The 17808-nt window shown below is 38.6% G+C and overlaps 1 protein-coding gene and 1 long non-coding RNA gene across 3 annotated transcripts; one reads left to right on the plus strand and one right to left on the minus strand.

Annotated features, from left to right (window-relative positions):
• Positions 1–355: 355 nt before the first annotated feature.
• Positions 356–10566, plus strand: LOC114478612 (pituitary tumor-transforming gene 1 protein-interacting protein). The gene is made up of 7 exons (XM_028471787.1): positions 356–579; positions 680–726; positions 3419–3527; positions 4709–4820; positions 6683–6748; positions 7632–7678; positions 10049–10566. The coding sequence occupies exons 1-7, from the start codon at positions 465–467 to the stop codon at positions 10096–10098; spliced, it is 546 nt and encodes a 181-aa protein (XP_028327588.1). The 5' UTR covers positions 356–464; the 3' UTR covers positions 10099–10566.
• Positions 10567–15037: 4471 nt separating this feature from the next.
• Positions 15038–15812, minus strand: LOC114478557 (uncharacterized). Of its 2 annotated transcripts, XR_003675874.1 has the most exons (5): positions 15705–15812; positions 15581–15636; positions 15442–15506; positions 15275–15368; positions 15038–15197 (listed from the first exon to the last, which is right to left on the minus strand). It is a non-coding gene; the product is annotated as an uncharacterized LOC114478557 (long non-coding RNA). The 2 variants fall into 2 exon arrangements; XR_003675873.1 differs by having other exon boundaries at positions 15275–15506.
• Positions 15813–17808: the final 1996 nt, after the last annotated feature.

Genomic DNA, 17808 nt, shown 5'->3' on the forward strand with positions numbered 1-17808 from the left:
ATTTCTGTAGTCCTTTTCTGTATTTTTCCTGTAAAATACATGTTTTTTGGAGTCATATTGTGTATGTGTGTTATAATTTTTGTGTTTTTTAGAGTAAATTACATGTATTTCTGTTGTCGTTTGTTTGTAAATACTGTGGGTTTGCAGAGTCTATATATTTTCTGAGTAATTTTGTGTATTACTGTTGTTGCTTTGTTCATTTTTGGAGTATTTTCTTATAGTATTTTACTGCAGTGTTGTAAATCTTTGTATTTTTTTGAACGCATTCTTGCGTTTGTGTCGTGTTTTTCTGTAATTGCAGTAATACGTCTTCATCCTGTAGAGGGCAGCAATACGTCTTCTTGAGTCTGGGCTGCCGAAAACCAAAAGAAGAACAAGAAGAACACATTCAGGCCATATTTTGTCATAACAACGACAGAGTTGGTCGGAAATAGAGCAGTTGTAGTTCATCCGTGCGTGTTATCATGTCTTCTTTAAAAGAACAGCGGACCTGGACCAGCGTCTTCTGTGTTGCTGTCCTCGTTTATGTTATCTTTATAAACTTTGGAGAATGCCAAACCACTACACCAGCGCCACAAGGTAAGTTATTGTATGTTCAAACAGTTGTGTTGATAGCTCGTAGTGCTATCACTGTTTAACACGAGTGTCTTAATAAGTCTTCTTTGTTCTCTGCTTTCAGCCTGCTCAACCTTCACAAACTGTGGCTCCTGTGTTTCTCACTCCAGGGTAAGAGTGTCTCAGCTTTACTGACTGTTCCAACAGATGTTTATAACGGGCTAGAGCTGACCTCCTGCTTCGTGATACATGTAGTAAATGTTGCTATGTATATTATTTAAAGGTGGGACGTGAGCTTTTCTGATACGGTGCGCGGTATCGAAACCATAATCACGAACAGCTTCTGTATGCGGAAGTTAGTTCGCTACACAACCGTGACGTCACATTAGCCTGCGCTCTACTTTAGTGTTTCTATTCCTTCCTCATGCCGGTGTAACGCACCTTAGTCTGATAAAACAACGTATATAGTGGTTTTAACCCGGAAATCAAGAACTTTTGCAAATACGTCTAATCGATAGTGTTCAAATTAAAATGATTTTTACAGAGAGAAGGGGAATATTATTTAAGAGGAAAGCTACATTTCAAGATGCAATATGGCAGAACAACACTGAAAAGGACGAGTATAACAATAACAAGGGTTTAATTATGGAACTACTCAAAGGATGAAAACAAAGCACCAACACGAACCCGTTTAAAAAGCTATATAGTTAGTAAGTTTAAGAAAGAAGAGCAACAATTTAACAATTTTACCTCGGACAGCAATAATGTATATGTACTGTATGTAATGGTATACAATATGTTAATACTTAATACACATAATAAAATGTATATATTGTGATAGATAATATTGTTAATTTAAGTATTGCCACACTATGTTTTATATTTAAAATGTAATTGATGAAATGTGCGTAGTAAATATTTAATAATGTATTATTAATATTCTGTGCATGTCAGTCACATACATGTGTATGTACTGTATGTGTGTACATATGTATATATGTTTGATGTTTATGTATAAACTGAATATATACAACTTTGTGTAGAATATATATTGAATTTGTAAATTGTAAAAAATAGTAACGTTAGTTTAAATATGAGATCATATTTAAAAAATAATCATAAAGAGCCTTGTTTTGTTTTCTGTGATGGGGTGTGTATAAGCTTTTGCTTCAACCTACACCCTTTTGGCTGATATGTTAAATGATTCAGTGTTGATTGTTCTGTTTTCTTGTTTTTATGGACACTGCCAAAATAAAATAGAAATCTGGAAGCTGTCAGATCTCTGAGTAAGGAAGTGTAGTCAAAGAATAACAACTGTGGCTTAAAAAAACAGGATATTCTTGTTCTTCTTCTTTACAGAGTGTACATTGACAAGCTTCATTGCAACTAATATCTATCGTACTTTATAAGGGTGTGTATTGCCTGGCATCTGGCGATACGATTCGTATCTCGATACATACTGTAGGTCACAATACGATATATCTTGATATTAAAGTATAAGGCGATTATTGTAGTGTACTGTATACCTTCATGAGAACATTATGTATGAAATATATTTTAATGGCATATTTTACACTCAAAACATTGGCTTTAAAAATAACATACACTGCCTGTAGCTTTTAAACCAATTTTGACTTTAGTACGACATGACTTTAGTGCAACTGAGTTATATGCCTTGAACAACAAATAAATGCAGAAAGTGACTTTCTTTTTAGATTTTATTGAAAAACCACAAGTTGGTCAACATGCCCTTTGTGTAATTAGAATGTCTCCTGCAGTGGAAAAGACTTTCCTGGTTAAAAAAAGGTTAAAAAAAATCTTATATTTTTTTTTAATTAAAAAAAAATCAGTATGGATGCATTTTGAATCGATCTGAGAATCGCGCTACGTAATATCACGATATATCACAGAATCAATTTTTTTCAACAACCCTAGTACTTTATATATTTAAATGTACAGAAAGAAAGAAAATCCTGTTTTTTTTAACTTAATACATAAACAAGCAACACATAAACCAGTCTTATGTGGCTCCACACGAGGATATTAATCTTTTCTTTTTTTTTTTACATTTCTTTGTGTCTAGTTCCTCCAGGTTAGAAACTTTTCAGGTTATAATTTTTTAAGGAACCCCCAAAAGTCAACAGTATACTGGATTTTCTTAAAGTATGTGTTTCATTAAATCTTTTCTGTTGGTGTCCAGGAAAACAAATAAATGATTGGGTTATTTCTGCAATGCACTTCTGACTAGGGTTCCAAAGGGGCGGGACATTTCTGGCATATTTCCATACAAAATTATAAAATGTTATATTTATTTATTATATATTTTAATTTACCTGAATATTCGAGTAATTTTAAATAATTGATGCTGATGTTTCTGTGATGCTAAGATATATTTTCCCAACTACTGTATATTTAATGTTCCTGTAAGGACCAACCCTAAACTTAATTCCCATGTAAAGTTTCTAAGTTTGAAAATTCCTGGAGTGATGGATCACGTGTTTGTTGTTATTCTCAGTGTGGTTCAGTCCCTTCCAATGTTCAGAGATATATGAAAAGTTAACACGCAGAGCAATAATTGTGTTCATCCACTCTTTTAACTTCAGTTCAGTCATGAGCTCTTGCTGTCACATTTGACACAACCTCATAAGCAGTGTTCCTAAAGCAGTCGCATTACACAGGAATTCTTACAATATACATATACAGTATGTATATTGATTTTTTTTTAATGCTGGATGGGTCTGAGTCACTGATAAAAGAATGTGAATAATATTCCATTCATTGTTCAATAACAGTCAAATTTTTATGCTAGGCAGACAACATTTTTCCACCAAACAAAGGTGTGTGTGTGTGTGTGTTTCTGCAGTGTCTGTGGTGCTTTGCCTCCAACAATTGCACTGAGTATCCTGTGCGCTGGTTGTTGCCTCCGGCGTCAGTGTGTCAGTTGTCCCAGGCACGATGGGGAGTCTGTTGGTGTGAGTCTATTTTTCATATTGTATTCAACCACATTTTCATATCATTTCCAAAAGTTCCTCCTGTCTATTCATTCATCCTCTTTACAAACATCTCCTGCTCTGAGTCATAGAGTGCTGCAGGCCATGCTAAATAAGTTGCTGTAAAGCTGAGTACGCAGCTAACGCATAGAAATAAACTATCATGGGCACATGTTTATGTTTGTCAATCATTCAGTCCTGCGTAAGGCCACCGAAGAGTGAAACCAAAAACAGCATTACACTTGGCACCGTAGAGACCTGAATAAAAATGGATACATGTTTATTTCAAGCCAATTTGCAACATCTAGTGGTCAAACATAAGACTAACAATGATAGGAATCAATTTGACTGACATAATACAGTTACACACTTGTTTCCAAACTTGTGGAATACTTCGGCACAGTTGTGGCAAATTTGGCTTCCGTCTTAAATTTTCTGTACAAGAACATTTGTATCTTTGGCCTGATGTTATTATTATCACCAAACCTGCTGCAGGTTTTTTTTTAACCTGCTACAGTTTTCAATACATTAGTTCAATTATTCCTGCTTTTACAGACTTCCATAATGTTAATTGGCTTAATATTTGATGTAAATCTCTAGTTTTGTTTTGGAGAACCACAAATTTCTGTATTTAAAATGTGAATTATTGTCACTCAGTATCATATAATTCCAAAACTGCACATCATCTGTAACCACTAAGGGTCCTACTTCAATCTGGGGCGGGTCCATGTGCCCAAGACCTTCACAATAGTTGTCTAACTAAGAGAGACTTGGGTTTAGTCAATTAAAAAAAAAAATAATTACAGTTGTACAAGATGAATTGGTTAAAGACATATTGTCTTTGAATTATTGCAATAGTAAGTTATTAATAGTTCTTTCATTCTCCCAAAAAAAGATTAAGGGATCTTAAATTATCAACGCAAAAGATAATCCTACCTCAGGATACCTAATGGTATAGTGCTCTACAGTTATTGAGTTCATGAAAAATGAAACTTAATGTATTGTTTTAAGTAAAGTTAAAGTGTGACAAGCATTCAGATTAAGCTACAAATACAAAAACATCTCAACTCTCTTTGCTAAATCTATTTTTACTTTTCATACACTGACTGTGGTCAAAGATGATATTGAAACCAGTACAAATGCACCCTTTTTTCTACTCTTAGTGAACTTTGAGGCCCTCATCATCACCATGGCAGTGCTGGGTGGAATCATCCTCATCAGCATCATGGTTTGCTGCTGCTGCTGCTGCTGCCGCTGTAAAAGACGGTCATCAGGGTAAGGCCTAGACATCAACACCATCACAACAATTTACAATAAAACCTAAGAAACCATTTAATTTGAGCAGCTGAGGGGAATTAGGGTTCAGAGCATCGGCCTCCATCCCACCGAGCCCAGCGAAGCAATGAAGGGCGAATGCTGTTTTAAATGGCGGCTCCCATACGACCCAATATCAGCCTCTTTATAGACGGGGTTCTCACCAGGAACTTTTCACAGCATAGGGGGATTGGGCAGTGCAAAATGGTGAAGGGTCATGATGAATGTAGTTAGAGTTACTCATACTTTATATACTGTAGGTCCTCCACTAATAAATACTAATACACTGTAGAGACAAAAAAAAAACATTTTATTCAGAAAACTGATATGTGCTTTTCAAATTAAAATGAGGTATTATGTGGACACCCCCCTTCCCCAACTCATTCATTTTGAGATTATGAAGCACACCATTCATATTGGATGGTGATCAAAGCAGAGGATGCACACAGAGCTTTAATCAGGCTTAAAAAGACCTGAGGGTGACAGAACACGGCCCAGACCCGTTTCAACAGTATTCATCTGTGCGTGTGCATATAGAATGAAGCATTGCGAGTTGTAAACATGACGAGCAGCTTCATGTGCCGCAATACATGCTAGCAGTTGAAGCACATTGTTTGTATTGGATGGTGATTACTTTTACCAAGCGGAGGATGCACACAGGCAACATCGGGGGCAGCTACGTTGCTGCAGGGGTCCTCGGGTAAAGATGGGAGCATCTGAGTAAATTGCTCGTATTAAATAGACGGTGTGACTGATGTATGTGTTTCTCAGTTATGCAGATTAAAAAGAGAGTTTAAACAACCCATGCACACCTGGAAGTCGAAGTGTGCAACAATTACTACGACGGTACCAATTAACAAAGGAAAAAACTTTTTTTAGTATTTCCAGGTGTTAATCCATTAAAAAAGTAAATCATTAATTGCAAATCTAACTGTTATTAATCTTGACTTAAATCACAACCTTTTGGGATTTTTCCTCCTTGTTGCAGAGATATGAAAAAGCAATTGTGGAAGTTTGTTGCTAATTCTTTGGTCCATACATTTTGTTTTAAGGATTTTTAGTTGAACTCTCATCCTTTTTGATAGCATGAGTCAAACTGACTGAGTCCTTTCCCCTGCTTTGACAATAAACGAAAGTCAATTGTCCTGAACAAACTATTTCTATCTGAAATGAAAATTTAAGCTACTAGATATAAATCCTTTGTTCCTTTTGTTAATATGTTAAGTTAGACCAAACTGCTCATAGTTGGCAATTAATATACTGTACATCTACTTTTAGGTGGATAAAAACAATGAAGTTTTCTGGGGTTCCTTCTATAAATATTTACTGTTCTGATTATGTTTTTTTTCTCTGATATAAAGTTCCAATTCACCAGAGTGTATAAATGTGTGAAAGAGGTGGAATAGTCTGCTATAGTTGATTAATCAGGTTTGGGGGGGTTTATAAACGCTGCATTAAAATCAGAAGTCAAGAATCAGAAAAATATCTAATAATAATCTGTGTAAAGCCAGAACATACTGTGTATCAGCAACTGTTCAGTTCCACAGAAAACAACCATTTATTACCAATCAGTTCTTCAAGGTAGATATTCTCTCACTACGATCAGCATTTAATAATGTGTTTCACAACAGGGAAAAGGACACAATATTCAAAAGTGATACAGAGAATGTTGAACTCTTTAAGCTAAAGGTTCCAAGTGGCTCTTTAAAAATGTAAAGCCCAAAGGTAATTGATTGTAGTGTGTGGATGTTTTTCCCTCTACTACAGTCGACTTTGGTTTTTGTGTGTGATTCTGATGCTCCTTTGTTTGCTTCTGTGTGAAGGCTTGACAGAGATGAGGAGAGGTTGACCAGGAGGAGGGAGGAGATCAAGCAGCGTTCTGAGGAACGGTAAGAACATCAGCCTGGAAACATGAAAACTAAGGGAGTCACTGAGGGAAAAAAAGTCATTGAATTTGACTTGGAAGGAATTATTAAACACAGACTGACTGTTTTAGAGGAATTATCTATTTGCCATGTATTACATTTAAACTTTGAATGAGGGGACAATCAAACTGTGTTCTATTCTACCAGCATGTTGGCGCGTTCTCTGACTGCTTTATTTCATCTGGTCTGTTACGAGGATTCTTAGTGAAATATTTCATTGGCACCTCAAGAGTGTTTCTATGTTTAGGACTCAATCAACCTTCATCGGAGACAAAAACAAGCCAGTGCTCCACACATTAAGCAGTAAAGGATGTCCAAAATGAGGCCCACTACTCTGTGTCTAGTGTGCTTTGATTAGTATCGATCACAGTGATCGATCTATGGAATCTAAGGAAACACCAAGACAACCTTGTTAGTACTTTTCCATCAAAGAAAGAAAAACTCAAAGTTCACTGACGAAACTTAAAATCCAAAAAAGTACAAAACAATAATTAATTGAACGCAGTAATCCAAATCAAATTTTAAAAAAAGAGTAAAACTAATGGAATTGGCCTGAGACAATTAATGTTACCCCTCATAATTAATGGAAATGAACTTCACCATAATGACTTGTTAAACAATTTGCATCACAGGTGAGATTCAAGTTTTGTCAGTTACCATTATGAGTTTTTCCTTCTTTGATGAAAGATTCTGAATAATAATTGATTGGTCTTACTGGTAAATAACCTTCAAAATAGTCTGAATAATCTAAATGAAAATGTGAATAATCTAAATGAGTAAACCTTAACTATTGGGGAACAGATTCATTTTATGCCTAGTTAGAAAAACATTGTGTTTTCATTTGCAGGAAAGTGGAAAGGAAAGCACGGCATGACGAGATTCGCAGGAAATACGGTATGTCAACTTCCCTTTAGATATTCTGAGATGCAATAACTTGGTATATTTCACATAAACAAGTCTAACGTAAGGCTTTGTTCAAACAGTTTTGTCTTTTTTAAATAACTAGTGTGTCTTAGAGACTTCAAGTGGAATAAAAACACTAGGAAACTCAGGCGGAAAATTAGCATCTCAGTTAAGCCTTGGTTATTCTTTAAGATGTGTGTGTTTAAAAGACTAGACTAGACTAGTGCACAGCCAATAAAAACATATGAGATGTAGAAGACGTGCGCGTCATATTTTACTGAGCTGCAACTTTGGGTGGAAACCGAAAAGTAAACATAGCTTTCTGAGAAAATGAGGCAGTTAGTCTAATATATGCATGAATAAATGACTACACTATATATACATTCACAATGTCAGCTGGTGCTGAAAACATGATTCTGTGTCATTGTGCAAATAAAACAAGCTAGTCTCAATATAACAAAGTAAATAGCTGAATAAAAACAATTACAGTTTTTAATTCCGAATTAGATAATTCCTCTTTCTTGTAAACACTTCACTCGCCTAATTCCGCTTTAAGTTAATTCGAATCGATTTGCACTTGCACGATGACGCAGCGATGATGCGCGGGTGACGACATAATCCAAGATGGCGGCGGCCCGGACTCCAGCCTAGACTATTTAATAAGAGCCTTAAAAGACATGAATATAATGAAAAGAGTAAATGGACAGAGGCATAAACATGCAGTCTTTCACACGGACTTATTAAACACACACGGACCTCGGTGAACGTGGTAAATGGAACAGACTTCACCGGACGGCTGGCACTAGGACCCAGTTTATCATTTTACCAGTTGTTAGAGCTATTCCTGGTGACTGTTTTCCAGAGGTTTACTGGGCTTTTTACCAGTGATTAGTTCCTATTTCTCTTCCGCTCCGCTGTTCAAACTGAAACTGTGTGTTATTATCGAGCTGCTTCTTCAAAACTACAATCAAAATAAAAAACACTTCTCATGTCTGTGTTATAGCCGACAATAAAAGGATTGTTTTGTGTTTTTCCCAATAGACGTGATACATCACGTTCTCTCCCTGTCCAATCAGAGCCTTCCCAACCCCCAGACCTAAAGCAGATTTAACTAAAGCCAAATAAACCTGTTTTCCATGTAAACCTTGTTCTGGATTTACTATTTTTACACTTTTATTCTGAATTATTTAATTCAGAATGAATCATTTGGAATTAAAAACCATCATGTAACCGTGGCCAATGGCAGCCCAGGCCTGGCCAGGTCGTGCATGAGTTAAACCAATGGGGGCCCATTGTGAGGCTTGTGTAAATGTAACTTTCCTTTCTTTGCCTGGTTGGAAGAGACTTTTGTTGATTGCTTTTGTATTTTGTAGACAAGGCTGGCCTAGAGCAGTGAGTGATATGTGTAAGCCATAGAATTTTTATTGAATTTTCATGCCAATTACTATTGCAAAGTCAATTATCTAAAGTCAATTACAATTACAACAGAAACAATATTTTTCAAGTACAATTCCAATTATAATTACACCATAACTGAAATTAATTATAATTTACCCCAACCCTGCTCCAAACAGCCCGGAACCTTTTTCATTGCCCGAGTTCGCGATATACCCATAATACTGATGCAATTTGGTGGTGTGCTCTGTTTGCTTTGATTTTAGTTTTAATAAAAACACCAGATACAAATGGCATCGTTTGACCCAACCTATGAACTGCTATGTGGCACAGATATTCTAATTATTTTGGACTGTTCAGTTTCCACTTCTCTGAAATGTTCTGTACTGCTGTTTTTTTAAACTGATAAACAAATAATCTGGAAAAGCCTGAATATAACTTCCTGAAATAGAAGCTGGTGCTTTGTGAACAACGCAATCATATTTATTCAATTTGCACATTATGTTCGCACTCAGTGATGAAAATAAACACACTTTTGTTGTTTAATCTATTGTTTTCATTGATTTAGTCATATACCAAAATCCATTTCAATTGGAAAAACGTTGCTTCTCGTGTCAAATATTGCGATTAATTTAGATTAATCAAGTGTAATTAATTACAATTAATTATTTCTTAATTCAGTCCCACCACTACTTTATGTACAGTATAACTTTAAACAGAGCGGGGTGGCATAAATGTGATTGCATCTGATCTGTGTGTCACATTATCAATACTCATGTCAGCATTAGAATAATGAGCATTAACACAGGAAACAACAAAGGCTTTGTGTTTTTGTTGTCACTTTGTGTCATTGTGAACATTGTTGCCTTTAAGGGTTTTTAGAGTCAATGGCCCTAATTTATCAACCTCGTGTGAAAACGGGTGCAGATTTGAGTGGATTCGTTTAATACTTTGTTCCTTTTGTAGGTCTGCTCAGTGATAGCGATCATCCATACGGCAAGTTTGAAAACGAGTGAAGACATCTGTTCAGGAAGACCTGCTTTCCACAGCACTGGTCTTCATTTAAAAATAGTCCTAATGCTGTAAACTCTGAATTCAGCGTTGTGATGTTAAAGCTTCTTTTTAAATTGTTTGAGCTCTCTGCATTTATATATCTGTCCTTGTATATCATTGCACTATATGTATTGATTTATGAAGTAACCACTGATGGGCCTGATTCAACATGTGACAAGAAAATCCCTACTATACAAATATTTTCCACTTACTATTATTGGTAGTTTGTTCAATCAAAGGACATTGAGAGTTTGCTGAAAAAGGTTTAGATGAAAATGATTAACAGCTTGTTAGTTTTTAAGGGTTCTGAAACTTTTAACAAGCAAATATAACTAAACTCTACTTTTTTATAAGCTTCACATATAATAATGGAACTTTGTCATTTTGCAAAAATTTAATCAGCAAAAGCTTGAATAAAAACTTCAACTACATTTTATGAGTGGCATTTGTTTTGTTGCCAAAATTCCTCACTCTTTATGGTTAAGCACTTCTCATATGCAAACATTGACCTCTTGCTTATTCCTCAGGTCAGGTTTTGTAAAAAGGAAATGATGGGTAGACCACCAAGCTGTTCCTATTCTAGAAAGCTTTCTGGGATAGCCTTTGGGTGGTGAGAAAGTGACGGGACCAAGGAGGTGGTGGGCGTTAACTCTTGTGGCTCATCGTCTGACAGCTGGTGAACAATGCACTTTTCACAAATTGCTTTGACAGCACATTTGTCGATCAGATGATTGGTCAAACTCCACCAAATGCTTTTGTGTGAACTGTTGTATTCTTTCAAGTTCTTTTTGACAGTATGTCATCAGGTTGTGTGTCATGTGGACGTCTAGACCAGTGGTTCTCTGACTTTTTTGGATCGAGTACCCTTTTTCTCTTATTTCTGAATCCGAGTACCCCCTTTGATCGACAACAACATTTTCCTCAGAATACCAAAAAATATAGAGCAGCCAGGATTAACGACAAGTTTCGCCAGCTCAGGTGTATTTGTAGTGCATTTTACTTGAAATAGATTTATATGTGAGAAAGTGAAAGTATAGAATACAGTTAAGATTGTGTGTTGTTTGAAATTCATCAATTTTTAGATATTTCAGTCGACCCCATTTAAATTCCAGACAACCCCAGATGGAAACCACGACCACAAGGTTGAAAAACACTGATTTAGTGCCTCCAAGAATGTTTTTATTTCTATAGTTTTTATCATTTCCGGTCATCTCGCACCTGGTGTTGGACCATGACTTTATCAGTTCATAATCTAATCAATATGATTTCCATTATAATTATTACATTTTTAACTAAAAATAAACATAAAATCCATATTTTTCATTCTCACATTTGTTAATTATCCACTCTCTCAAATACCCTTTGTAGTGCCATTGCGTACCCCTATTTGAGAAACACTGGTCTAGACAACCTGTCTGTGTCCTGATTCTTCTTCTCTGCTCTATTTTGCAACTGAAAATGTAATGTTTATAATGCAGTCAACCATCTGTAGCTTGTGGTGTCAAGCTTAGCAGTGGTAAGGATGTACCTTAATGGATTTCTGCGATGATGAGGAATGGGCTGCCATAAAGATAGTCCTGGATTTTCTCCATTACTCCTATTTAAAGCTGGCCTTGCTTTTGCACAAAGCCCCAAATGCTTGTCAACGTTGGCTTAGGAGAACGATTGGGGCCAACAGGGTCCAGTACAAAGCTAGTAGTCAAGCCACCATAAGCAGCACTTATTGTGAGCCAAGATGGCAGTGTAAGTCCAGAAGCAGCGGCAGAAGATAGCCCTGCACTGTAAAATAACCAATGTAAAAATGTTGTACTTAGGAATAATCCTAAAATAAAGGAAGTTACTATGTTAAAAGTATCTCTATGAAAACGCTGAGTTGACTGTCACGCAGTAGTAGCAGGAGGAAAACCACACAGACCAGATTCCACCAGTGCTGGCTGGGAGAGATGAATTATACACTGTCATAATAAACAAAACCCAATGTAGACAGTGTCCTGGAAGCTAAATAAAGAAGGGAATATAAACACATACCATCCACAGAACCAACGCCTCTTTTGTCTCGCAGGCACAGATGTCGGCATAAACGAGAGGTCCCAAGATGGTGGAGTGAGACGAGGTCTGCAGCAGGCTCTTTTCAAAATTTTTACATCAGTCATTTTTTCACGCCTTTTGTCCTGCAATAACCATATCCTTGCCTTTTTATGTGACTTTTTCAAACTTTTATTTCAGTTCTTCTGTACTTTGTCCAGAAAAACTAGTGGGGAAGCCTTGTTGAACCTGTTTGTTAGTTTAGTGTGGCAAGATGAGGATAATAAAATAATCAAATTGGCTGGAGAATTTTACTCCAGGAAGTTATCGCCAGTTGTAACATGTAGACTAAAAGCTACACAGGTTCAAAATTAACCACGGGGCCAGAGACAGTGTTCAGAAGTACAAATAATCTTTATTACAATGAGTGTTAAAAGCAGCTCACCTGCTATCTATACCTAATATGAGACAAGGCCAAAAGAGGGGAATGGACAGTGCTGGGTTACCTCGGCGCCCCGAAACCAAGGAGGGAGGAGGAAATCATACGATCACCCATGACACTGCACACACACAAACTGAAATGTGATAACACCTGTCCACAGGAACAAGGGGAACCATAAAATGGCCACACAGCACACTAAACAAACAATATAGAAATAACAAAATACAATTTAACCAAAAGCAAACTACAAAATAAATGAAACTCAATGAATCAATAACCGAATAACAATTAAATCTCAAATGTAAGAGAAATACAAAATAAAGCGTAGGCTGCTAATGAAAATAAAACAGCCACATCGACAGCAGAGGAACACTAAAATCAAAGGAGGCGGCTCGTCAATGAGAGCCAAGAGGACCTCTAACGGGACAGCCCAGTCTCCATAGCAACAGCAATCTATAACAACCAACATCCTATTTCACTTATGCACAATAAGGCACACCAAGCAGGAGGAAGAACAGCGGTGCGCATACCTGAACACAAGGGAAGGCGTGCGCTATAATATAATTCCAACGAGGCAGCCCGGTCCCCATGGTAACAGCCTGAACGCTGAAGGGAAAGCGTGCGCTATGATTGTTGACACGTTAGACAGCTCTCCAGTGGGTGCATGGCCACACCACAAAGGCTCCTTGACACCTGTACACGCCACACCGGTGGAACCAGGAACAAGGGAGCGAGGCTGGCAGGTGTGGCCAGACCTGTATATAAAAGGTGTGTCACCGCCCAGCAATCAGTGGAAAGGAGGGGCGAGGAACAACGCACATGCTACATCAGCATGACTGAAGACGATTACAATCTGGCGGCTCTTTAAGAAGCCTGCTGTGAGAAACACCTTATTGAGGAGATTGAATTTGACGGGTCTTTGGCCAAAGAAAGTAAGGTTAGCTGGGACCACACACCAATTAAAAGTAAAAAATCTAAAAGGGTGAAGGTTCTGAACACTAATCAGATGGAAGACTATACGTTGACGTCATCTCAGACACAGAAAATGGACACTGATTGTCATCGTGTTTCAAACTTTTGAAATGCCTTGACACATAGATCAAGGCAAGAACCAAGAACAAAAAAGACATTTCAGATCTTCAAGCTCAAATAACTGATCTTAAAAAAAAAAAGAGGACATGCTCCTGAGAAGCATGACAGTTACAAGAGCAGATGGAATCTCCGGCTGACCGACTTAGCTGAAAAAGATGATGAGAATGAGAGGGAGAGAGTCATCGGAATACTGACTCAGATCATCTTGGTGTTGGTGGAGCGGCTTTGGGATACAATGACACTGTGCATTGGGAAAAAAAAGAGAATGCTGCCACCTCCAACAATCTCCCCAGTTTGGTTTGCGGTTTGTTCAGGATGAAGTGTGGAAATAAGGTAAAGGTCTGCAAAAACCTTCACATTTGCTTCAAGGAGGCTTTTTCCAAGGAATACCATCTCGCCCGTGCCAAGCTTTGGCCGCTGGTCCAGGAGGAGGGGCATGCGTGCATACCAAATGGAGGGGTACGCCCTGATTGATAACAAAAGAGAGGATCCGGACTAACTTTCTTTTTTTGAATGTGTGTGTGTCACAATAATGCCTGGAAGGTATGTTTTACCTCTTTTTTCCATAGGGTTATTGCACTTTGCCTTGAATGTTATGGCTGAACAGTTTACTGCACATCTTTTTTGTTATGTTTGCGCACTTTTATCATATGTTATCCTTGTTGTCTCTGACACAAGGGGACTAAAAAACAATGTTAAACATAAGGCAATTTTTCTTTTTTCAAAGGAGCAGAAGGCCAACTGCATTGTTGGCCTTCTGCTCCTTTTTTTCTGAAAAGGAGGACAGTTTTTGGGGAAATCTGTCTACTTTAGTCACGGCTCATTTTGTTCTGCCCGAGTCATGATTTTATTTCACAGATTTCCAGGTAAAATCTAAGACCACAAAAGTGATACTAATAGTCACTGGCAAATGGTTACAGTTGTAATTGATGACAATCTTTGTGTATATACAGTATATGGGTATAATAGCAAAGCCCTTACAGAACTATTTTATGCAGGTGTGGCAAAATAAGCGGGATCTTTAAGTTATGAAGTGACAACGCCACCTAGGGTAAACCTAGGACCTTGCATAAAGGCAGACAGGCTCGTTTTACCTTCAATCATGGGGCAGAGACAGAACCTTTAATTATAACAAGCAAAGTTCTTTATTTCACAGCATTTCTTTAAAAGAGTACTCATTTCGTGTCCATTAGTACAGAAGAATCAAACAAAACAAATCCAAACAAAGCACACACATGCGAAGCAACAAAAAAAACCCAAAATGCAAAATAAATCAAATACCAATCATGCACAACTTATATGTACAATACTTATACAGTGGCAGAACCTTAAAGACGGGTTGGTAACAAAATGTATAGCGAAACTCCCAAGTCCAGCTTGGGAGGGTTACTGTATTTTAAAGTATCGAGAACAGCAAAGGTGGGAGGAGTTGCACCACGGTGCGATGAATGGTGTGGGCCAAGACTTATTCCCAGCAGACGCGGGAGGTGCAGTTTGGTCCCGCTGTGAGATCAAAGCACCACATTAGGAGACAGAGGGATTATAATTTCAAAGGAGCCAGGCAGAAACCAGCAGCTTACCGGTCAGAGAAGCACCGGTCCAAAGACCCCAACAGAGGCGCTCTCCCGGCCTCCGCAGAAAGTGTGCGCAAGGTGCGCCTACCAAAGCACCACACTGCATAAAAAGGAAGGCATTAGGACGGACTAGGCACAGCCAGCTGGGCCAAAAGGCGAGGCATGCCGCTTACTCAAACATCCCACTCTGATGACTCAAACAAACCGCTGTCGATGACCAATGCGCACTGCGATGGCACTAGGGAAGAAAGAAAAACCCGTGAGTGCCCGGTGCGCACAGCAGCAGAAAGAGCAACTCTGCGTAAAACTCACCCAAGAGTAGCAATCAATGAGGCCAAAGCAGCCAGCCGTCAGCCTACACCAGAGCCCTGGAGGGAAAGCACTTTTGAGCGCAAAGTGACAGCCAATGGTGCGTAAAAGGCAGCAGATAACATACCAACGAGGAGGAACGGTGGTGATTGACGCAGGGTGACCACAGGGTGTTAAGCCACCGCGATACTACCAGAGGTACAACTCCACAGCCTCACGGAGGAGGAGAGATCCGCGCACAGGAGCGACCAAGGAATCTGAGCCACAGCAGACCTGAACTTAAATCCATTCGGTGCCCGCCCTGTAATCAGCAGACAACCCAGGTGCGCAGGGAGGAGCGCTACAAGAAGCAGGTAGGAGGAGGGAGGAAGCATTCCACCCTGTCACACAGGCATGTGTAAAGATTAGCCTATAAAGTGCTATACTCAACTGACCTGGGGCCTCATTTAGAAATGCTGCATATTACTTGTAAGCAATGTTTGGGACTTTTAAAAAACGAACTTGGTGAGATATAGTACCTCCATGGAAGCTCTGACCCTGTCATACGGACCAAATAATGAGAAAAGGGAACCCCAACCCCAACAGGAGAAAAATGACCTTAGAGACAGCTCTGTGAAATTGATACATTTGTGTGAAATAATGGAACATTGCACATTTCACAGCACATCATATATGAAGGATATAAAACAAAGGAGGAAAGAAATGATACCTAAGCCCCATGGAGTGAGTGAAGTGCGTGCGTGCACCTACAAATACAGTTTTATATTAATAATTGTAATTAAAATCACATGATCATTGCGCAAAACTGCTGATCAATTGGCTGTAATAATAATAATAATAAAAATGTAATGTATAATGCACTTTTCATTCCAAGGAATCTCAAAGTGCTACAGTTGAAAACACAATAAAACTACACAAGATTCAACACTTAAAAGATTTCCTAAATAATTATGTCTTTAGTTCAGCTTTAAATGAGTCCAGACTCTGCACTCCTCTGAGCTCCACAGGGAGGCTATTCCAGAGCCGGGGTGCAACTGAACAAAAGGCTCTATCCCCATGGTTCAGAGCTTAGTGGAGGGAACCTGGAGGAACCGGCCGCTGGATGATCTCAGGGTGCGGGTGGAGCTTTGGAGAGGAGTGAGTTCTTGTAGGTATGATGGACCATGGCCGCTGATACATTAATGAGTGAGTGTAATGGCCCTGGCCATAACAAGGAGAGTTTTGTATTGAATACAAAAGGGGACTGGGAGCCAGTGGACGGAGTATAGAATGGAGGTGATATGCTCATACTTGCGTACTTGCATTAGGGTTCTTGCAGCACTATTCTGAATCAACTGTAATCTTCGGCAGTGCTCGAGAAGTGCCCTGCATGGGCACCTCTCCAGCTACCAGAATAACTTCCGTATTTTTGGTCATAAAGCGGTTGCATTGCTCCTCTGTTGCTTCCTTAATTGGGGGCATTTGTGGCTTCAGCAGAGAGTTTATTGTTGAAAAGAGGTGCTTGGAATTTCCCGCATTTTTACTGACAAGGTTGGAGTAGAATTTAGAGTGCATATCCTTCAAAGATTTGGCGTAAGCCCACCATTGATCATGAAAAACGAGCTTATGCACAGTGAATCCAGTATGTCTGTATCAACGTTCAAAGACTCAGCTGGCCGTTTCCATGCAGGGCAGTTCCTTAGTAAACCAGGGAGCAGAACTTTCAAAACTAACCTTGCATGTCCTCATGGGGGTGTGGAGATCAAGAACAGCACAATGAGAAGTATTATAGCGCATCACTAGTTCATCCACTGTTGCCGGAATAAAACAGAGGGTATGTTGAATGTCCTTGCTCAAAATGGCCGGGTCAATCTGTTTCGAGTTCCAGAAAGTTATCTGCTGCTTAGGTCTCACTGCAGATAATGAAAATGCGAAGGCCATCAATACTACCAAATGGTCAGAGACACCGAGATCATACACCTCCAAGTAGCTGATGCGGGCTTTGCCGGTGATAACCAGGTTTAATGTGTGGCCCCTGGTGTGAGTGGGTACCTTCACAAATTGCTAGAGGCCAAGACAATCCAAGTCTTTGGCAAGATGGCAGGAAGTGTTGTCAATATGAATATTTACATCACCAACTATTACAATGTTTGTTGACATAGAACAGAGCAATGTGAGTAGTTTCAAGTATTTCCAAATAATTTAACCAAATGTAGTAAGTTGTGATTGGCTGATTTTTCATGGTGACTTAC

The sequence above is a fragment of the Gouania willdenowi genome, chromosome 16, assembly GCF_900634775.1.
Source record: "Gouania willdenowi chromosome 16, fGouWil2.1, whole genome shotgun sequence".
Classification (NCBI taxonomy): Eukaryota; Metazoa; Chordata; class Actinopteri; order Blenniiformes; family Gobiesocidae; genus Gouania; species Gouania willdenowi.

What these genes read in the sequence shown, in the direction of transcription:
- LOC114478612 (XM_028471787.1), top strand. Translation starts at nt 465, where the DNA reads ATGTCTTCTTTAAAAGAACAGCGGACCTGGACCAGCGTCTTCTGTGTT. An exon ending in CCTGTGTTTCTCACTCCAGG is followed by an intron (nt 727 to 3,418) that starts GTAAGAGTGTCT and finishes GTGTTTCTGCAG; the next exon opens with TGTCTGTGGTGCTTTGCCTC. An exon ending in CGAGATTCGCAGGAAATACG is followed by an intron (nt 7,679 to 10,048) that starts GTATGTCAACTT and finishes TTCCTTTTGTAG; the next exon opens with GTCTGCTCAGTGATAGCGAT.